Source organism: Salmo salar, chromosome ssa02 (genome assembly GCF_905237065.1).
Source record: "Salmo salar chromosome ssa02, Ssal_v3.1, whole genome shotgun sequence".
NCBI classification, from domain to species: Eukaryota; Metazoa; Chordata; class Actinopteri; order Salmoniformes; family Salmonidae; genus Salmo; species Salmo salar.
In genome coordinates, this window is record NC_059443.1 from 36,419,953 (window position 1) to 36,443,712 (window position 23,760).

General features: G+C 45.5%; 1 protein-coding gene across 2 annotated transcripts in view; it reads right to left on the minus strand.

The window, feature by feature from the left end:
• LOC106582009 (raftlin) overlaps nt 1-23,760 on the minus strand; it is a 63,917-nt gene that overhangs the window by 4,274 nt on the left and 35,883 nt on the right. Inside the window, exons 4-9 of one of the 2 annotated variants that reach the window (XM_014164651.2) lie at nt 22,286-22,394; nt 20,205-20,673; nt 17,441-17,644; nt 7,934-8,052; nt 4,058-4,161; nt 448-523 (exon numbers count right to left, since the gene is read on the minus strand). In XM_014164651.2, coding sequence (XP_014020126.2) covers nt 448-523; nt 4,058-4,161; nt 7,934-8,052; nt 17,441-17,644; nt 20,205-20,673; nt 22,286-22,394 — 1,081 coding nt within the window. Of the gene's footprint in view, nt 1-447; nt 524-4,057; nt 4,162-7,933; nt 8,053-17,440; nt 17,645-20,204; nt 20,677-22,285; nt 22,395-23,760 lie in introns of both variants that reach the window. The other variant, XM_014164643.2, reaches the window with a different exon arrangement.

Sequence of the window (23,760 nt, forward strand, 5' to 3'; positions counted from 1 at the left end):
TAAACAGCATGTTACCAGCACACAAACATCCACATTATCGTTCTCTGCTCATCTCTGCCAGGGTTATTGCCCATCAGTTTGGTTGCCAATGGTGACCAGAGTTTAAATTCAGGTCACAGGCAATATCAGCATTGATTCCTTCCACAAAGGACAAAGGTCAAATCTAGAGGTTATAGCAGTACTATCTAGGGTCAAATGGAAAGTACTTTCTCAACATGCATTGCCGTAGTTACCACAGAATGGCTCATATCTCAAGAAGAAAGGGGTTCATTCACATTTGACCGGCAGTGTGCATATTTATCTATGTGAAAACAAGAACAAGTGTGGTATGGGCCGGGGTGGTGAGGGGTGATGTTGGCCTTGGAGCGCTGCTCTGGCTAGTGAACAAGCTGCAAGCCGACCCACATGTGCCAAGACAAACACTGGGAGGAATGAGAGGTCACGTACCTTGGATTCCCCCCTCTTGCGGGGAAGGACAGGTCTCTGCAGAAAAACGACCTGCTTGGTGGCCAAACTTCCATCACTAGGGTAGAGGGAGAGATGGGGAGACGGAGAGATAAAAGGCAGAGGTGAATATGGAGAGAGGGAGGTAGAGAGAATATAATTACAACTGAAATACAAATAACTTTGGAAACCATTTCTATTTTCTTCATAGTTACTTTATTTGTAGAGGACAAATGCCTGTACCATCGATAAAGAAATCCATGTCACACAAATCACATTGCCACAAGCTCTTTTAGAAATACTTGGGGTCATTTCAGAGCAAGGAAGAGAGGAATGGAAAATGCAGTTTGTATTATAATGCTCCAGTTCCACTTGAAGGGGAGCGATCCACACTCCAGGGTAGACCTTATAATGGTTTGTGTGACTAGTATGGTCAGTCCTGATGCCATACTAATAGCTGACATCTACCACAGTGAGAAGTGAGTTACATAGCAGTGGTCAACCTTGCTTTCTTCCCTTTCTGTCGTCTCTTGTTAATACGAGAAACCAAAAAGGAATTTGGAGCGATATTGTATGTCCACGTGAATATGTTCTATGCTTAGGAGAGAGCTCAGACACCAAGAGAACGAGACCACGTTTACTGGCTTCCCCAAAACATGTTTGTCCTCATAAACTTCTCCAAAATAATCTCTGTCCATGCACACGTCACATTCTGTGTTAATTCATGGATAATCCATACAGTACAGATGACAGACTAATCCACCGAGGAGATTCTGTCGTCAGTGGGCTTCCTGTCTCTCATGCTTGCTCTCTCTTGTTCGTCTCTTGTCGTTCCAGCTCTCACGCATTAACCTTCACTCTGCTCCATCTCTCCATCCGACACTCACGTATCGACTCGGTTTCCTACTTTAGCCTGCTGTCTCTAATTATCTGTCTGCTTCACTTTACTTCTCTGCCTCTTCCTCTTGTATGAGCTTCAAGTAGGCTTTCTCCATCCTTTCCCTTCTCTCTTTCGTATATCCCCTGATCTCCCTCTCCAGATCGCTCTCTCTGTCACTTCCTCTCTTGGAATCCCTCATCCATTAAAATAGATGTACTCTTATACACACGGGGAAGAATCAGCTTTGAGTTAAGCTGGAGCCTTAACTTGGCATATAAAGAACAACGGAAATGTATGATAGGGTGACAACAGTATAGAGCTGGCTGCAAATCTTCCCCACAACATCAAATGGGCTTCCACATCTCCTGTAGAGGCTGACAATCTAAAACACCCCCATTTCGCATCCCTCCCTCCTTACCCTGCATTTCCAATAACCTATTTTCCAGGCTGTCAGATTGCCGGACAGCTTCCTGCTGAATGAAAGCAGAAAAGCCAACCTGAGTCCTCAGAAAAAGCCCAAGCCCGTTAAAGTAGAACGGAGCAGATCAGTTTGAAAATTACAGGCCCCTTGCTGCTACAGTCCTCTCATAGCTGTCTGTGTCTTGCTGCTACAGTCCTCTCATAGCTGTCTGTGTCTTGCTGCTACAGTCCTCTCATAGCTGTCTGTGTCTTGCTGCTACAGTCCTCTCATAGCTGTCTGTGTCTTGCTGCTACAGTCCTCTCATAGCTGTCTGTGTCTTGCTGCTACAGTCCTCTCATAGCTGTCTGTGTCTTGCTGCTACAGTCCTCTCATAGCTGTCTGTGTCTTGCTGCTACAGTCCTCTCATAACTGTCTGTGTCTTGCTGCTACAGTCCTCTCATAACTGTCTGTGTCTTGCTGCTACAGTCCTCTCATAGCCGTCTGTGTCTTGCTGCTATAGTCCTCTCATAGCTGTCTGTGTCTTGCTGCTACAGTCCTCTCATAGCTGTCTGTGTCTTGCTGCTACAGTCCTCTCATAGCTGTCTGTGTCTGCAGTACTGAAATAGAAACTTCATATACCAGCAACAAGACTTTCTTTGGTACAGTGGTAGGGAACATGGTGTATCATGTTTAGTGGTTACCTGTGGTAATGTTAAGTATTTCTTATAATGGTATTATGAAGCACTTACCTATTTACTAAAACAGTTACGATGTCCAAACATCAGATTTACACCAAATGTAACATGTTCCATGTGGCAGAAATATACTGTACATTACCATGTGCACCTTCACATTCATGTTACGTTGAGTAAAAAAGCCTTGAGTCCCGGTGGATGTTCACTTTAGATGCTAACTAGTGTGTAAGTAGGTCTTTGCATAACAGACTCTGTGTAGACTGCTTCAGAGGAAGTACACTTTGCTCATCCTCAGACAGTATCCCAACGTGCATTAGCTTAATATAGTTGTGAAAATGGAAGAGTCAACATAATACAAGTGTAATGACTAAGCTAATCTGAAATGGGTCAACAGCCATCGTTGCTGAGCACAAAGACACAAGTGTTTCAGAGATGGAGAGAAATGAGCGTTGCTGTGTGGTTTTATCTAGGCCGGCCCTCTGATTAATTAGCCATGTTGCGCTGTTGTGCTGTTGCATTTTGAGAGAGAGTTGATCAAAATAAAGAGTGATGAATAAACAAGGGATAAAAATAGAGCGGTAATTAATCAGCTATGCTCCGGAACGGTCACAAACACGACCCCCCAGAGACAAGGGTACGCATGGTAAACATTTAACTGCAACCGTGTTGAACTCTAAGCATATACTTGGAGTCTTCGTAAGCATAACACAACACATTTCATGAATCTGACTAATAGCAGCAATCAGTAGTTGAAACAATAACAAAGCGTTCTCCCCAACATTGTTTCAGTAAAAAGCGGGAGGGGGGGATGGGGCTGGAGAAATGTTACCACTCAAATTCTATGGATGCAAGGACTGACCATCCACGATATTAAAATGATACTTTTAAACATGTTTTTAGGCTATACAGTGTTTGTTTACATTTACTTTGTTTACAAACATTGGAGTAAAACAAGCTTATATTTTGGGTGCTGATGTGGTACGACAGTTGAACTAAGCTCACAAGTACATTTATTTAAACGTTTTATTCTTAAAGAATCAATTCAATGGGTACATATTGGATTGGACGTGTTCTGATTTGTGATAATGATGAGCGCTTGTGACTGTGTAAAGTGGGGTTTCAGGTGGGAGACAAGTATTTTTGAAGACTTGGAAGTCATGTTGTGACTGCTGATAGATGACTGAGCTGTTGACTGTTAGCGAATGTGTGCGTGCATAGCCCTCATATAAGATGAATGAGTCAGCAGAAGCTGAGCAGAAGAACCGTTACATTTCTCTGAAGGGACTTTCCAGTTACACACATTTGTGGGTTTAAACTGTCTCGCACCACACGCTGTTACATATGAACCCGCCAATTGGGGTCAGTTAGTATTTTCGTTGAACATCCTGTTGAGTTCTTCTGACTGATTTCACAATCCATTTAAGTTGAGCTGTTAATTGACCAGTGATATGGGCTGACCATCGCTTTGTCTAAATGAGATGGGTGCTCTTTGAAATCAAAGAGAAGGCAGTTTAATCTCCAGAGGGTTACTCAGGTTGACCAATCAATACCAGAGTTAGGTAACCAGGAGATATGGTGGTCATTCAGGCCCTAAATCAATACTAGTGAGAGTGTGTATTGGAAGGTGAAAGTAGTTACCTGTTGGTCTTGATGATGGGTGTAGGCAGGACACATGTGAGTCTCCAGCCGTACATGGCAAGAGACTGGAGCAGGGGAACATAGTCTGTTTTCACCTGCAAGCCCTAAAGAGAGAATGCAAACACATGGATATTACATACTACTATACACATAGTGTTTGCATACACGTACGCACAAGCACACGTACGAGTAGGGCTGGCACAATTATCGTATAATCGTATAACCGACAATTATGGACAATAACTGTGAACTTCAAAAATAATTATCATAATAGTCTTAATACATATTCATTTTAAGAGAAAGGGGGATTCAACTTCATACTCAAGTAGATATAAATTACCCAATAGCAGTTTTTCATTTTTACATGAAGTGGGTAAAGTTGGTAGTCATTTACACGAGCAGAACGGCACCATTGGGAGAAGCTTCATTTCCAAAAGTTCCAAGAGGTCTAAACTATTTGTTTCTGAGAGAGGGGTGCTACCAAAGCTGGGTTGTATTCACTAGGTTTGTCGTAGCTATAATTCCGATGCATTATGATGCTCAAAACATTTGAACAAAAAGGACAATTATGACACTAACCGTGTCCATTTGCGTGACAAGTAATCGTTACCCAAAATTCCATTATCGTCACATCGTACGATCACACACACACACACACACGCATAAATGTAGGCATGAATAAACACATAAACCATTAAAACCCCATCAAAAGAGCCACGATTACCCAAGCTCTTGACAACAGATGATGAACTATGTATGATGCATACCAAAATACATGCATTTCTGTTAGATTGATTGCTGGTATGACAGTGTAGTGCACTTGGGATTTGGGTTAAAGACACACGCTCGCTACACGTGCGCTAACGCCTCTGCTCACACAGGAAGCGTATGTGGTTTTCCATCTCTTCTGCATCTGCCCTCACTGACAAACCACAGCACGTGTCAGATATGAAGACACGCATACGACATATGCATGCACACATTGCAGTGCTATACGGGCACCACGTTGTTCATATTATAGCAGTGCTATAGCCTAAGTTATCTTTCTCCCCGCTGTCCTTTCAGAACCGTAGCTAATGTCAGGTCTCACTGGACATGATTCTCAGTTATCCGAACCATGTTCTGAACCATGACTTATCTGAACCATGAGTTACCTGAACCATGAGTTATCTGAACCATGAGTTATCTGAACCATGAGTTATCTGAACCATGAGTTATCTGAACCATGAGTTACCTGAACCATGAGTTACCTGAACCATGAGTTACCTGAACCATGAGTTATCTGAACCATGTTCTGAACCATGTTCTGAACCATGAGTTATCTGAACCATGAGTTATCTGAACCATGAGTTACCTGAACCATGAGTTATCTGAACCATGTTCTGAACCATGTTCTGAACCATGAGTTATCTGAACCATGAGTTATCTGAACCATGAGTTATCTGAACCATGAGTTCAGATAACACACATCCATTAAACTCCCCCTAACCTGGACATCGGCCTCATCCTTCTGACCGGACATTCTGTAGTGATTTCTACCGGCCTTAAGCCAGCACCTCAGATTTCTTATTACATTCATGGTCCTAAGATTCTCTACAACCCTACCCCTGTTTTTCAACACCCACCCACGTACACAGCCACAGTGTCCTCTGTCTGAAAATGCACTCTCCATTCACTCTCCTTTATTGGCATCTTTACTCTGTTGTTGGTCTTTAATCTTTTTTTGACATAATTTGGTTTCTGGTGACTGAATTAGTGCTCTTCAAAGCTCAGGCATCTATACAATTGCTAGGAACGAACGACAACAATGTCAATGCTGTTAACTGTTGCCTCAAGCACACAGTATTGTTACTGGTAGAGTTCTACGTATAATGCCTCTCCGGATAATGGCCATGCACTTTTGGGTTAAATGTAATATAGCCTGTGAGAAACTGAGGTAACACTGGGAAAACATGATGCCCTTGTTGTTCAATGTAATGGATGAAGGTATTTGGTATGATCTTTGTTTGTAGTAAGGCATCTTCATGAGCATTTAGAATGACATTATTGAGTGTTAAACAGTTAATCATGCTAAGTCCTATATACAGCATGGAGTCCACCACATGAATAACCTATACATGCATATCTACTGTATGTCCTATTCAGTTCATTTAGTCATTTATTGTAGAAATAGGAAAAAGTCTTTGCACACTTCCAGTCAGATGCAAATGTCTTTCATCGTAGCCGAGCTTTGTCAGTCGACCTTCATCAGAGCATAGTCATTTGTTGAAGAAAATGTGAAGAATGTTTCTGATTGGCTAAAGTAGAATGTCCATCCATTAGACCGCAAAATTCTACAGTTATTATTTCGCCTTAATTTTCTTGATTAAATGGTCTAACGTATACATTCTTATATGGTGAATACATATTGACTAATGTGAATGTAAAGTAACAAATACATTTCCGTCGAAATGACCCATTCTCCCACAGAAATGTGACATTAGTGACATTTGAGGAAGGTCTGAGTTTCTAGATTAAAGACCACAAACAGTTTGGCCACAAACAGCTCGACATATCTACACTGTACCAATCCTACCACATTCTACCAACGTGATTGTGAATACTGCGCAAAGAAATACTGTAATAACTCCTCATTTATGTTAAAAGTCAGATTCGTTTTAGCAGTTTGCTATCAATTAAAACAGAAGTTTTGACATGTTCTGTGCCATACGAAAACAAAATCTCTGAGAAAAGCTGCACTTCCTGCTTCAACACAACAATATTGATTGAATTCTCAGTGAACCAGCCTGTTTTCTTGTTTCGCTGCTCATAAATCCAACCACCTGTCAGTCTTTCAGCAAGATGGGAACAAGAGAGCTGGGGAAAAATATCCCAATCAATATTCTGCATAATATTTAAGTAATTATTCTGGCACCGAAACGACAATGAGCGGTGAGGATAATTTGCATATACATTTTAAGCAGTTATCATAATGAATGTGCCGGGTATGAAGTCTGATCATCCTTTGTAAAATAGTGTTATCAAGCTAACTTCAGGAGAGATTAGTCTAGCAAAATTGCTTTTGATAAGTCCTGGCCAGCACATTTGATTGGATTCATTGGAACTATAATGTGAACATCTAAAGTTGTTAAACATTGTTGCTTTGTCCTTCAATTAACTTCCAAAGGTGCATAAAAAAAGTATATAAAATCCATGTTATTTCTCAGCAGTTGATAAAATAATTGCTGGTCTTTAATAAAGACATTATTGCAGTATCTTTACCACAGTATTAGCATAAATATGCCTACATACTCGTACAGTGTATAACCTTCACAAGACACAAGCGCCTAGGTTTTTGTGTGGTGTGGGACGCTGAACAAACATGACATTTTAAGGCAGCGAATATTGTGTAGTCTGAATTTTTGTAGTAATTTTAAAGGGTTAAGAGCATTTTTATTTCAAGGGTTAAATTCTGTGTTTGTGAGCCGACTTCCTCTCTGAACTGGACAATTTTCCAGTCACATTTAGGGGACAAAAGTCTATTTTCACACTTCGACAGCCTCAAACTCTAAACTCGATTAGAGTGACACACACACACACACACACACACACACACACACACACACACACACACACACACACACACACACACACACACACACAGAGAAAAGCCTCAAACCCTTCAGAGGTAGACAGAAATCCATTTCCAACTTGGATTTGCGCAAACTGGGGACTTAATCGCTGGCCAGATAAGGGCTTGTTTGCTGCAGATAAGATAAGCCATCAAGCCACCGTGACACATGTGCCATAGCCACCATGGTCAGAGGGAATATTTCCATGTGACGACTCTCACATTAAACACTGAAACGCTCCGAGCCATGTAAAAATCCCACTCACGTCAATGACAGTCCACTGCTCCACAACGATGGCATCGTACGTGGTGGTCACACTCTGGTCGACGCCCTCCGTCCCCTCCTGGAAGATGAAGACGCTTTCCACCGACTTAGGCTGCAAATCTGTAGAAAATGGAGAGGAAGGTCATGAAGGAGTTTACAGAATGGAGGGTGTCTGTTTCTCTGGCTCCCAGGCCTCTAGGCCGTGCAAAGAGGAGAGGGAAGTTAATGACATTACGCACCCAACCAGCAACCCACAGACACTGGGACATTTATTACCAGGCAGGGCTGCAGCATGGACCATTTCTGTAAGCAAGGGCCAGATATGGATTATGTAGCTATCACAGAACAAGAGAGAGTGTTTCCTTCAGGGAAGAAGCTTGGAGAGATTATAGATGAACAGACCGACATTATGGACAGATTGTTGAAGCATAACACGATTCATCTGAAAACAATGATATGCTTTACATATTGTAGATATTTACATGTAAGGACTAATACACAAAGACAGGGCCATGGTACCATAAAATAGCTTTTCTATAGACTCCATTTCATTTGAACCCCATGGACAAGGGTAACATTCCCAGTTTGGGCATTATTGGGATAGGAACATTAGCGAGCTGGTGAGCTTCTTCTCCATCCCGCATTTCTTTTGATTCCATTGAGCAGTGTGCCAGAACCTCTTGCCCTTCAGACCAGGGCTCTCAGTTGGCCTGAGTGCTTTCTCATTACTCCTGTACCATTTACACACTAATAGAGTTTGTGCGGCCCAGGCTCCACCATGAGACACTCCACATTTCATTACTCTGCCCTAATAATGGGGGAACGAGGGCTGGCTGGAAAGGGAGGGATGACAGGGTCCTTTATTTCCCCCCAGAAAACCCATTTAAGGCTGCTGGACGTGCTCAATTGAAGACATCTTGCAGACATCTATTGGCTCCTTTCAAATACAGACATTGTCGTTGTTCATTCCCCCCTCTCCCGCCCTCTCTCCACCCTACCCCTCCTTTACACCCCCCCCATCCATTGTTCATCAGATGTCTCCCTGCTTGACTTGTAATTGGAAAGCCCTCTTGGAGATTGGGTTGGCCTGCCGATGCACTGGGATCACTCAGGTGAGATGCACACAGGGATCGAGTCCCTTTGCTTTAGGAGGAACACGCTGCCTCCTGGCACGATGCTGCCAGACACTGAGTTACCGTGGAGTTGAGAGGTTTGGAGGATATGTAGTGCCAACACAAAGAACAGCATAACATTTTGAGTTGAGTCTTAACTGACAATGTAGTGAGTGAAACAGAAGCTTGGAGGGAAACACGTGTTCATTCGCAATGGGACAATGTAATCTCATCGACTAGCCTACCCTCTCCAGGCACCTGAGGTTGAACATACTGAGTGAGATGTGCGCATACCATCTCTGACACAGAGAGAGTGAACTGAAAGACGAAGAGTGACACAGATGTACTGAGAGATAGTAACAATGGCGGCGTGAGTCGTGACACCGACTGACACGGAGCACCAACCTAATTAGGGCCCAGTGACAGGGAAGTGGACTGAAGACAGGCACTAAGTGACAAAGAGACTGATGCTAGGTTGACATAGACTTTGAAGGAGAGACACAGAGGAGTAAAAAAACGGAGGGGAATCTAAAGCCTTGTTGACCGCAGAAGCAACCGAATGACCCTGCCCCAAGTCCTGTCTGTTACTGACATGAATTAAACATGTATGCTTAGCACTGCCGGGGAGAACAGGAGACGGGGCTGTGACAGCTTATCTATATTTTCAAACGGGACAGACAGGAATCCAGAGAGAGAAGGAGAGATATAGAAAGAGTGGGGTTACTAATGTGTGTGGATTAGAGGTCGACCAATTAATCGGAATGGCCGATTTCAAGTTTTCATAACAATCGGTAATCGGCATTTTTGGACACCGATCATGGCCGATTACATTGCACTCCACGAGGAGACTGCGTGGCAGGCTGACTACCTGCTACGCGAGTGCAGCAAGGTGCCAAGGTAAGGTGCTAGCTAGCATTAAACGTATCTTATAAAAAACAATACATCTTAACATAATCACTAGTTAACTACACACGCTTGTCCTGCGTTGCATATAATCAATGCGGTGCCGGTTAATTTATCATTGAATCACAGCCTACTTCGCCAAATGGGTGATGATTTAACAAGCGCATTCACGAAAAAAGCACTGTCGTTGCACCAATGTGTACCTAACCATAAACATCAACGCCTTTCTTAAAATCAATACAGAAGTATATATTTTTAAACCTGCATATTTAGTTAATAATGCCTGCTAACATGAATTTCTTTTAACTAGGGAAATTGTGTCACTTCTCTTCTGTGCAACAGAGTCAGGGTATATGCAGCAGTCTGGGCCGCCTGGCTCGTTGCGAACTGTGTGAAGACTATTTCTTCCTAACAAAGACAGCCAACTTCGCCAAACGGGGGATGATTTAACAAAAGCGCATTTGCGAAAAAAGCACAATCGTTGCACGACTGTATCTAACCATAAACATCAATGCCTTTCTTAAAATCAATACACAGAAGTGTATTTAAACCTGCATATTTATTTTAAAGAAATTCATGTTAGCAGGCAATATTAAACTAGGTAAATTGTGTCACTTCTCTTGCGTTCATTGCACGCAGTCAGGGTATATGCAACAGTTTGGGTGTCACGTCCTGACCAGCAGATGGAGCTGTTGTTGTAGTTTTGGGGTCAGGACGTGGCAGTCTTGTGTGTGTGATTGTTCTGTGTTGGTCTTGTGACTCCTGATCAGGAACAGCTGGGGATCGTTGTTCCTGATTGGGAGTCATATATGTAGGAGTATGTTTGTCACTTGGTTTTGTGGGTAGTTGTTTTTGCACTGCGTGTTGTGTGCCTGCAAAACTGTTCCTGTCTTATATATTGTTTGTATTGTTAAGTGGATGCTCTACTCCTTTATTTTTATTAAAGATGAGTATTCACATACCTGCTGCGCCTTGGTCCATTTTTACAGAAGACAGCCGTTACAGAACTACCCACCACCAAAGGACCAAGCAGCGGAGAAGAGGACAGAGGCAAGTGAGGGAGGAATGTTGGAGGCAGCCCCAAGAATTTTTTAGGGGGGGGCACAAGGGCTATTTGGCGGGGCGAGATTACAGCCCCAGGCCAGCTCCCCGTACCCTTGTAGGGCAGACTGGACAGGTCCCGTGCTTTGGGGTTGGGGCTGTGGTGAGGCCTGGGATTTTCAGGCCGGTAGGCAAGGTACCAGCGCCCCGCATGTGCCAGGGCGAAGTAAGCATCGAGCCGGAAGGGGTGATGCCAACCCTGCGCTCAAGACCGCCAGTGCGCCCTTTCGGTCCGGTGTTTCCCGCCAGACGCACTAGCATGGAGGTGCGTGTCTCCAGGCTGGCACGTCCTATACCAGCCCCGCGCATCAGGAGTCTAGTGTGTCAACCCAGCCTCGCCAGTCAACCATCACCAGAGCTGCCCGCCAGTCAACAGTCGTCGGAGCTGCCCGCCAGTCAACAGTCGTCGGAGCTGCCCGCCAGTCAACAGTCGTCGGAGCTGCCCGCCAGTCAACAGTCGTCGGAGCTGCCCGCCAGTCAACAGTCGTCGGAGCTGCCCGCCAGTCAACAGTCGTCGGAGCTGCCCGCCAGTCAACAGTCGTCGGAGCTGCCCGCCAGTCAACAGTCGCCGGAGCTGCCCGCCAGTCAACAGTCGCCGGAGTGGCCGGACTGCGCTGAACTGCCGGAGTGGCCGGACTGCGCTGAACTGCCGGAGTGGCCGGACTGCGCTGAACTGCCGGAGTGGCCGGACTGCGTTGAACTGCCGGAGTGGCCGGACTGCGCTGAACTGCCGGAGTGGCCGGACTGCGCTGAACTGCCGGAGTGGCCGGACTGCGCTGAACTGCCGGAGTGGCCGGACTGCCCTGAACTGCCGGAGTGGCCGGACTGCCCTGAACTGCCGGAGTGGCCGGACTGCCCTGAACTGCCGGAGTGGCCGGACTGCCCTGAACTGCCGGAGTGGCCGGACTGCCCTGAACTGCCGGAGTGGCCGGACTGCCCTGAACTGCCGGAGTGGCCGGACTGCCCTGAACTGCCGGAGTGGCCGGACTGCCCTGAACTGCCGGAGTGGCCGGACTGCCCTGTTCTGCCGGAGTGGCCGGACTGCCCTGTTCTGCCGGAGTGGCCGGACTGCCCTGTTCTGCCGGAGTGGCCGGACTGCCCTGTTCTGCCGGAGTGGCCGGACTGCCCTGTTCTGCCGGAGTGGCCGGACTGCCCTGTTCTGCCGGAGTGGCCGGACTGCCCTGTTCTGCCGGAGTGGCCGGACTGCCCTGTTCTGCCAGAGTGGCCGGACTGCCCTGTTCTGCCAGAGTGGCCGGACTGCCCTGTTCTGCCAGAGTGGCCGGACTGCCCGGTTCTGCCAGAGTGGCCGGACTGCCCGGTTCTGCCAGAGTGGCCAGACTGCCCGGTTCTGCCAGAGGTGCCCGCCTGCCCTGATCTGCCAGGGTGCCCGGCCTGTCAGGATCAGCCCGAGTGGCCCGCATGCCTTCCGGCCCAGCCCGAGTGGCCCGCATGCCTTCCGGCCCAGCCCGAGTGGCCCGCATGCCTTCCGGCCCAGCCCGAGTGGCCCGCATGCCTTCCGGCCCAGCCCGAGTGGCCCGCATGCCTTCCGGCCCAGCCCGAGTGGCCCGCATGCCTTCCGGCCCAGCCCGAGTGGCCCGCATGCCTTCCGGCCCAGCCCGAGTGGCCCGCATGCCTTCCGGCCCAGCCCGAGTGGCCCGCATGCCTTCCGGCCCAGCCCGAGTGGCCCGCATGCCTTCCGGCCCAGCCCGAGTGGCCCGCATGCCTTCCGGCCCAGCCCCCGGCCCAGCCCGAGGGGCCCTCCTGTCCCCCGGCCCAGCCCGAGGGGCCCTCCTGTCCCCCGGCCCAGCCCGAGGGGCCCTCCTGTCCTCCGGCCCGGCTCGAGGGGTCCGTCTGCCTGGCGCAGCTATCGGCTCCACCGAAGTGGGCGACGCCGAGGGTGGAGCAGGGTCCACGTCCTGCACCGGAGCCACCTCCAGGATAGGTGGGTTGGGGAGGGAGGGTGTAGCACAGTGCCGTCGTTGACGGCAGCCACCCTCCCTTATTGTTTAGGGGTTATTGTTTATGGGTTTTGTTGGGGATTTTGTTTGTTGGTGTTTTTTCGTTGTTAGGTGCATTCCGGGGTCTGCACCTTGAGGGGGGGGGTACTGTCACGTCCTGACCAGCAGATGGAGCTGTTGTAGTTTTGGGGTCAGGACGTGGCAGTCTTGTGTGTGTGTGATTGTTCTGTGTTGGTCTTGTGACTCCTGATCAGGAACAGCTGGGGATCGTTGTTCCTGATTGGGAGTCATATATGTAGGAGTATGTTTGTCACTTGGTTTTGTGGGTAGTTGTTTTTGCACTGCGTGTTGTGTGCCTGCAAAACTGTTCCTGTCTTATATATTGTTTGTATTGTTAAGTGGATGCTCTACTCCTTTATTTTTATTAAAGATGAGTATTCACATACCTGCTGCGCCTTGGTCCATTTTTACAGAAGACAGCCGTTACATTGGGCCACCTGCCTCGTTGCGAACTAATTTGCCAGAATGTTACGTAATTATGACATAACATTGAAGGTTGTGCAATGTAACAGCAATATTTAGACTTATGGATGCCACCCGTTAGATAAAATACGGAACGTTCCGTATTTCACTGAAAGAATAAACGTTTTGTTTTCTAAATGATAGTTTACGGATTTGACCATATTAATGACCTAAGGCTCGTATTTGTGTGTGTTATTATATTATAATTAAGTCTATGATTTGATATTCGATAGAGCAGTCTGACTGAGCGGTGGTAGGCAGCAGCAGGCTCGTAAGCATTCATTCAAACAGCACTTTACTGCATTTGCCAGCAGCTCTTCGCAGCTCTTCTGTTTATGACTTCAAGCCCATCAACTCCCGAGATTAGGCTGGCAATACTAAAGTACCTATTAGAACATCCAATAGTCAAAGGTATATGAAATACAAATGGTATAGAGAGAAATAGTCCTATAATAACTACAACCTAAAACTTCGTACCTGGGAATATTGAAGACTCATGTTAAAGGAACCACCAGCTTCATATGTTCTCATGTTCTGAGCAAGGAACTTACACGTTAGCTTTTTATATTGCACTTTTACTTTCTTCTCCAACACTTTGTTTTTTGCATTATTTAAACCAAATTGAACATGTTTCATTATTTATTTGAGACTAAATTGATTTTATTGATGTATTAATTTAAAAGAAAAGGGTTCATTGTTCATTCAGTATTGTTGTAATTGTCATTATTACAAATATATATAAAAAAAAAAAATAATAATAATAATAATAATAATAATTAAAAAAAATTGGCCGATTAATCAGTATCGGCTTTTTTTGGTCCTCCAATAATCGGTATCGGCGTAAAAAAAAAAATAAATCATAATCGGTCGACCTCTAGTGTGAATTGGCCAAGGCTTTCCTCCTATGAGCCAAAGGTTCGGAGGCTAGGGTCCACGTACCTGTGCTTACCGGGCAGACTTCTGGTTATAGCTAGGGTTTTAAGGAATATGACATGAATACTGTACCCTGCCTTACACAAAGGCATGTTCACCCAAAATCACACTCACAGTCAGTGGTGTAAAGTACTTAAGTAAAAATACTTTAAAGTACTACTTAAGTGGGGTATCTGCACATGGGATATCTGTGGGGTATCTTCCTCAATTATGTACATTACTATTTCAATTTTTGACAAATTTTTTTACTCCATCAATTTTCCCGGACATTCAAAAGTACTCGTTACAATTTTAATTCTTAGCAAGACTCCAAATTACACATACTTATCAAGAGAACATCCCTGGTCATCGCTACTGCATCTGTTCTGTCTGGTTTGCTTTATATAAGGAACTTGAAATGATGTATACTTTTACTATTGATACTTAAGTATATTTGAGCAATTACATTTAGTTTTGATACTTGAGTATATTTAAAACCAAATATTAGATTTTTTCTCAAGTAGTATTTTATCTGGTTGACTTTAACTTGAGTCATTTTCTATTAAGGTATCTTTTTTTTTGTTGCTCCACTGCTCACAATCACGCACACCCACACACACACACACACACACGCACACAGGCCTTCAAGCCCTATTTCACAACCAATCTTTGGCCATAAAAATTGCCAGCAAAACTTTCCTCAATTCTGTTCACTGTGAAGTAATACCTTATTGGAATTTCATTCTGGGGAACTCTCTCTCTCTCTACCGGCTTTGCCTGAATATAGAAAGCCAAGCACTATGCTAGTTGTCATGCATATGAATAGCTCAAATGTTTCACAGCGCCAGCTTCAAATCCTCATTGTTGCGGCGGAGGTAGCGTAAGCTAAGCGTAACAAAGAAAAACTCCCCATCAACACCATTAGTATCAATTCACCAGTAAACAAACTGCTCCCCCTAAGAACTCCAGCCGTGGCGTTGGGCGGCATGGGCGCCGTGACACGCTGGGCCTGGTATTAATCTTTAATGCCCCTCTCATGACGCTGCAGGGTGGCGGGGCCGTTAACGTTACATAGGAGCCGCCTACCAGTGCCACGATCCGCAAATTCAATAATAAACTAATATCCGACCCTCCGTGCCGGCGAGGTCTCTCTGAAGCCACTCCCCACCAGTCTCCCGCCTCCATCCCACCTAGCCACGCCGGGATATTAAACAGGACTTATCCCCCTCCCCACCTCCTCAGTGAGCTTCACCATGGAAACCCATCTCTTCGGGGGCGAGGGCAGAGGAGCAGGAGGAGAGACAGCATGTGTGGTATTCCCCTGGACCATACCAGGCAGGCTGTCGACAGCCAGCCACAGTCGGAAGGTAGCGCCGGGTTTAGCAAAAGGCCAGCCGAGCAGGGGGAATTCATGAATATGTATTCGAAGAGGCGTCGGACTGTAGGAGTAAACAACAGCGAAACAAGTACAGAACAATGAAGGGAAACTTTACATCGCAGAGAGATGATTCCTCTGTAACTAGAAGGTACAGGGGCAGACATAGTTATTAGCATTGTTAATTCTGTTTTGAAAGAGAACCTAAAAGGGGTAACTGCCTACCGGTAACCACATTTGCTTGGCTTGTTTTAGGGTTGTTACATATATAGGTTATTCCACTGGCGGTTACTTCGGTAGGCCTGTGATGTCATGTAAAGTGGGAGGACATTGGGAAAGTAGACGCACTACCAAACAGTTCAGAGGAAGAGCTTAACGACAAGAAGAACAAGACCTCTTTCAGGAAACAAGGCATAACAGGACCATGCAGAGTATTGATACACAGTTGAATTACACTACATCCGAGACAGAGGACATGATGACAATCAGAGACACTTATTTTGCACTTCTGGTGCTCTGCTGTGACTGTCATTATAATCTCCAATCAAACCGAGTGTCATCGCCACTGACACGCTCCATCTTATATTGTGCTGCTTCACGTTCCAGAATGCCCTTGATGTTTACAGAGAGGAGACGGTCTCAAGCGTCTCTTCTCATTGCTCTAGAGTTTCTTCTCATGCTCGAACGTATACAGAAATGGATCTCAAAGAGGTGCTAAATTTATCTGCACGGCCATGGGTTCTCAGGCTTGTTAAAACCAGACGCTCCTCCGTTTGATGTAATTAGCAACAAACACGTGATGTTGTCTTGGCTTTGATATCCTACCGTTCACAGTTCCCAAGAGGGTCACACGAACACAACGTTCATCTCGGCAAACTTGTCTGTTTTGAAAAGGGTTTGGCAGGCATGCATTGACAGGCCGTTCCCTATACAGTACACTTGACAAGCTATTTCTGATACAGAGCTGACATTTCCAGATCAATACAGAACACGGCCTGGCCAATATGAATTTTTATAATACGCTCTTGCTGTAATATAAGATGCATATCTTAACCACACATAAAAATGGTAAATATATTACAATAACCTAATAGAAAATAAGGAATTATAATAACGCGGTTCATTACCCCATTCTAAAGAGATAAAATATGCAAGGAGGCACTCATTTGCCATCAGGTTAATTATCTGTGTTTCAGAGGCGCTGATGCGTTCACTTTAGGAGATGAATGAATTATGACTCTTATTTACTCAGGCTGGGGGTTTTCGTCACCATCAGAATCAAGTGTCATGCCCCAGGGTCTAGAGCTGGAGTGCAATGTGCAGTAGAGGAGTAGCACAGAGTACTACTAGAACAACAACAGCACAGAATGAACCGTTTGAAAAGGGGACAGGATATTTTGGCAATAGCTAAGTCATCATTTCCTTTGTCTTATTATTATTATTTATTTTTTACATTATTTACTTACGTGGAACAAAATAAGAGGTTTGCCAGACGGATGAAAAAAGTACTGAGATATTGTGAAGAGGCCAATTACTTTGCTAGTACTATACCACAGCAGAACAGATGTTACATTAAAAAGTACTGCGTGTAAAAACATGAAGTGGACATTGGATAGTTTGTTTACCGTTGTCGTTGCCCAGGTGGAAGTATCCATCAACGAGTGAGGCCCCGTTGTTGAAGTGCTGGGTCATGTGATCCAGCCAGTTGGCCTCCACCCCTTTCACCCCCTCGTCACGGAGTTGAACCCTCAGCGGTACCTTCCCAGTGTAGTACTTCAGTTGGCCCTCACGGTCAATTGGGTGGTTGAACAGGGCTAGCAGCTCCACCCCTGAGAACACAGAACACTCAATCTCCATCGCTATAGATTGTGCCGACATGAAACATGTCACGCAACAGAGATTTATATCGTGACAGAGTTGATACCCCGTACAGAGGTGATTTATGACACATAACAGAGTTGACTCATTCCCCACAACGGAGGTGATTAATAACACATAACAGAGTTGACTCATCATTTCCCCACAATCCCCTACCAAAGGCTTGTGCCTCAATTGAAATGGTCCTCCTTTAATATGGACCAATGCATACACATTTGGATGGACTGTTGTTTCGGCAGCAGCCATTTAAATCAAGAGCTGCATAATCTTCTCTTTTTAATGCTAATATCTGCCATCCCCATGTGAACCAGACGGAGGGCCAGAATGTGTTAGACTCCCACACACACGAACACTCACAAAAGACGCGCACACACACACACACACACACACACACACACACACACACACACACACACACACACACACTACATCAGAGGGGACCATGGTTCAGTTGCTCTGGTTCTCTGTCAGTCATTCAGTCAGACACCCAGGAAGAATGAATCATTCATAACCATTTCCTTTCTCCCACATCTGACTGATGTGACAGCTGGCCACAAAATTCCCCAAATCTTGTCGTTTTCCACTCTTCAAAGCTCCAGAATCACAACTGAATGACAATAATGCATCACAACTCTCCCTGCATACGTTGGAGAAAGTACAAAACGTATTGAAAACCAAGCCAAGTCATTACAACAAAGTCGCTCCACTAATCTTCATTTTTCTGTTTGTTTTCCCCCAAAAAAGACTGAATTTAAAATGAGGTTTTCACATAATATTAAAAGGTGATGTTTACTCGTTCAAGGCCAGCGGTTTTGAGGAACTGCTAGCTTCACCATTCCACTAAATGCTCTGCGTCTGCAATGTGTCACAGACCGTTTGTAATTTATGCACAGCTGACAGAGACCCTGCACTAATGCATCCGACTAAACCAGACAGCTCAATGGTAACGCATTTAAAGAGAAGACAAATCGTGGTAAATTGTATAACATACATTTTATAACAACACTTTGAACAATTTGTGACATGTGTTATATCCATTTGACAGCTAGCTTTGTACGCAAAGGGTTAAAGGTGAGTTATAACCTGGAGTTAAAGATAATCCAGGGGATTCATACCTATCAGATCATTCCCACATGATAACCACTTCACAACGCAACTGACTCGACAACTTTAGCATCAGGGGCATCAGGGTTAAACAAATATTTTAGGGTCGCCCTTGACTTACCCTGAGAATTGGATGGCGATAACACACGGTAGGGTGTGTGTGACCTGCCGGGCCACAGTCACATGGAAAATATCAGGTGACAGGCCTGCTATGAGACGATACCTTGTATGGTCCAATCATTTGAGAAAATTGACGACTAACGAGTAAACGAGCGCCTGAACGCAATTACGACATTCCAAATGGGTCCCTTTAAAGTCTGGCCTGATGGATGCCTGTCCAAGAGACAAGGTCAGGCCCCTTAATCCTAAATGATAATGTGCACTGTGCAGAACCACCGTTGAACATGACAGCATCTGTTCTGCTAATCCACCCTCCTCAACACCGATTTAAATCAGGACTAACATTTCATAATAAATACATGCTCAAACCAACATGTTGGCCAGCTTCCTCTGCAACATGATTTTTAGTTGGAGAGTGGTTAGCTTCATACTGCTTCATTTCACTGACCATTGTGATGTCTGTCCAATCTCTGTCTTTTTATATACCATCACTTCCTCCTCTCACACCTGTGATCCCACAGGAATGTTCTCAGCGCTAAGTTTAAATAACCTCAACGCTCTTTGATGCTATTTTAGAGCATGTCGGTTTCATGTCCCAGTTTCACTTCTGACTGTTGGCGTGTGACCCTGTTCCCTGTTCCACATTCTGCTGTTGTTTACTGTACACCTCCAGAATCAGGAGTCAGGAGGATTATAGGGGCAAAGCCACCCAGAACTGAGACTTTGAGTCAATTTCAGCAGTGAGAGCATTAGCAAAGAGGACAAGGGCACTTGGCACATGGTCACACAAAATGCTGGCTATGCTGTGGTGGTGGTGTGGACTGTGGAGGTTTGGGGATGAGGGAGGAGGCTGAGTGAGGTGGGGGGGGGGGGGGATTATCTCACTGCAATACGCACTGGAGGGACGTCCAGATGGACCAGGGAACTGTGTCTACAGGGAGCCAAACATGTATGGGCACACACATGCACACACACAAACACACACAAACACACGCACAAAGGGGTGCATTCAACACACATGCACATTTTATGAGCACGTTTTCCAACTGGGGTTGAAAGAGAATGTGTGAGAGAGAGCGGAGAGAGAGAGAAAGAGAGAAAGAGAGAGAAGAGCTGTCCATCTGGTATTCTAAGATGCTGAAATATGCTAATTGAATCCCACTTTATGCTGCACCACAGTGTGAGGAAATTGAAGAACCATTTATGCCGTTTCAAGTTGAATCTTGCCTGGCATACTGTATATGAATCCAATTACATAGTAACGAATGGAAATCTGACAATACTCACCACTGGCTCTCTGAGTGTGACGGCTTGGTTTCTCCTTCAGTTCCACGACGTTTGTCTTGTTATTGTTGTGTGTCAGTGTGTCTTCCACTATAACATCCTGATCATGATCTTGCTCGCTCTCTGTGGATGGTGATATGGGAAGAGAGGATCTTCCATCATGGTTGCTTTCCCCGACAGTAGTCTCACTCCCCCCAGTGTCCCTAGTCTGGTCCTCCTCCTCCCCACCCTTACATAAGGAGCCTTGGTCCTCATCGGCCCCAGTGTCCACCGCCTGCTCCTGGGCTCCTGGTTCTCCATTGGTCCAGGGGCTAGTGGGGCTTTGGCTGCTCAGGGAGCCGAGCACAGAACTGGGGCTGGAGTGGAGGGAGAGGGAGGGCGTCTCTGGTTCTCTGGTCTGGGTACCTCGTACCCCACACGGCTCCTGGATGAAGCCCACAAACATGACCCCCTGGTCTGCAGCATCCTGGATCTGCTGGAGAGACAGATAGCAAACAACCGCCTTAGAGAGATCCGTGGACGACCTGACTTTTACAAGTACTATTTAATAATACCAACCTTTCATACTGTATGCTCTGTTTATGATGGACTGTCATTTAAGATTATGTTGGCTAATCATGAGTAGATCAACGTTTTAGCTAGCGCTCAATGGACTTTCTAAAATATGTGTGATAACCTTGAAACACAACCTGGAACATAAGCACACATTGTTAAGTCGTACCATTATAGAAGCATGGCTATTTTTCCCCCTGAATTTCCCTCATTTACTCCCTATTTTATCAACCAAATGGATTCCAGGGGAACTGTTTACGTACCTGGTATTAGCATATAATTATAGAGCCACCCCCCCTCCCTCCACCCCTCTTCCCAGCATCAGCCATTCAAATTGAACTAGAGCCGATTGGATTGCAATGGCTTCAGCCCTGGCAGGACTGCATCCCAAATCAAGCATTGCTTTTCCCATTTCATTGTCATCTGGCATTTTATGTCAATATTGGGATTTTCCATCAAAATGAAATTGAAATGTTAACTGTCAAGCAGTGTTAATGATGCCATTCTCCATTCACATTCTGTCAGAAGATCCAGCCAGAGGCAGTACATTCTGCTATCTGCAGCCGGGGACCAGGAGAATCCAGATCAAATCAGCATGGGTGCCATATCACAGGTTATCCTCTATGAAATTCAATTGTAAAACAGTCACATCGTTTCCTAGCTGCATTGTTTAATATCTATCGAACGTTCGCTCAGCACTTGCACATTTTTATTCCCAGCCAAATTGCAAAATGGAATTGCCAAGATGAAAAGAAAAATATCGTATATCTCATTTGAGGGTAACGTTGCCAGTCAATGAGGGAGAGGGATCATTTCTACTGGTGTGTGTGTGTGAACTCAGGTGTGAAGGTAATGGACAGCCTTTGAAATGGTCCGTGTTGAATGGAGAAAAAAAAAAATCACACTATTGTGTATTGCACATGCTCAGGTCAGAGAAACAGGTAAACATCATATGCTTCCGTTACATTGCTATTTATAATGACAAGGCTCTTTGCTTTTAATAGACGTCTGTGATATCTCCTAATATGATATGGTTATGGCCATCGGCTTGCTTGAGAATGAGAGCATATTCCAGTTCTACATAGGCTACATATTTCCTATTTTCCAGATATTAGAGCGAGTGCTCCAGGCACAGAGAGTTTGAAGGTCAGAATGAAACTCTGGTCCTCAGGCGTCTGCCCGGCTGAACTGACAACCCATTTCCACTCACCAATGTTTTATTAAAACTAAGGACCGTCTCGTCTACTGGCTGTGGAAAGCGAGTCAAGATAAAGACAACAAAGATGTTTTTGCCCACAGGGTCTTTAGGACCTATAGGAAGGTCAGATGTGCCTGTGATCTGAGTCCACTATACCCTTTTCACACTATCATGCCACCCGAACAAAAATGTGCCGACTTAATATTTTCCGTTCACGTCGATGTCCTTTTCAGCACAGTTGTGGATGCCTAACCACTAACCAGGCCAAGCTCAGTACGGCTTGGCTTGGCTCAGCTCGTCTCAGTAGTGTGACAGGGCCTTATCTGAGGCTCACCTTCTTGACATAGCCCTGGATGAGCTCAGGGGTGGGCACCTGGTCGGTAGGCAGACACTGCTCCAGCTGCAGACGGTAGGGAGCACAGCTCGACTGGCTCTTCTCCAACCTGCGGTAGCAGCCCACACGGCGGGAGAGAGAGGAACAACACATTTCAGCCACAGTCATTTCAGTCTTACACGACACAGACATTCACCACATTCAGTAATACATATCTGAAATGGTTGCACATCGAAATCCTTGGAAATGAAGTATTTATGGATTTATGCAAAGAATCTATGCCCATCCATATGAATAACTCACATATGAGCCGCTGTTAATGTAATTGTTGGCCTGTATGACAACAAAAAAGAAGCACTTAACGTAGACACAAATCAGGGTTGAAAGGGGCACGTTAGGGTGCGATAGGAAACCCAATGATATACAAATCTGGTCTTGTTTTTCCACTTAGCAGTATTGTGGGTGGATGGAATCTATTTATATGTATTTTTCTATTTTCTCTGGAGGAAATCCCACAGCTAGCCCTGGAGGAGGCCAATGCCCCAGCTTCCATCGCTCTGCTTCACTTCTCATCCTGTTGACAACACGGATGGGGCTCTTCCACCCTCGCCACAGCGTGTGTGCGCGTGTGTGTGTGTGTGTGTACAGTACATACCTGTATTTGTGTGTGTATGTGTGTGTGTGTGTAAGGAGACTTGAAACATTATTACATGCAGCCCAGGCCTAGCTCTCTCTCTGTCACACTGGCTTCACAACACAGCGGGAACCTGAGTCATCTCACAGTCAACAACAACCCACAGAAGTCAGACATCACTGTCACACCAGTCCCCCATCATTATTCAACTTATCCCAGATCAAATGTCAGTAGCAAACTGTGTCAAGGAAAATCTGCACATTGGATGCTCTGAATCAGGTAGAGGTTTTTGCAAACTTACTGTGCAATTCACAGCACCGTGAAGCCTCAATATAAAGGAAAAGCGCTGAATTCTTGCTATTCGTTTTCCACGTTCTGTTATTGGAAATCATGAAAAGCAGATTGGATCTGTATACCTGAGAAGGGCTTAAATCCATAAAAAGGACAAAGTGGGAGAAAAGTACATTCAAAAAGTCTCCCATCGGCTCTCTAGAGGCACGGATTTCTTAGAAAAATCACCTGCAGTCCATTTTCTCGGTGTGAAACAGGTAACTTGCATTCAACCCCACAGCTCTGCTGTCAACCGCCAGGCCACATGTGGCTAGAGTAAGTGTCAACCGCATGCCTGGCTCCAGCCTGCAGCTGGCCTGACTGCAGCCTCCTCCTGGGTGTACGTCTCCCGGACTTCCCACTCTCTATGTAGACTGCTGCTGCTGCTGCTGCTGCTGCTGCTGCTATCTATTCAGCTGCACTGTCAGTCAGGTTCAACCGTTCAAGGTTCTGTGTCCCGGGACCACAGGGAGTATTAAAAGGCACAGTCTGGGGTTTGGAATCTGGGAAT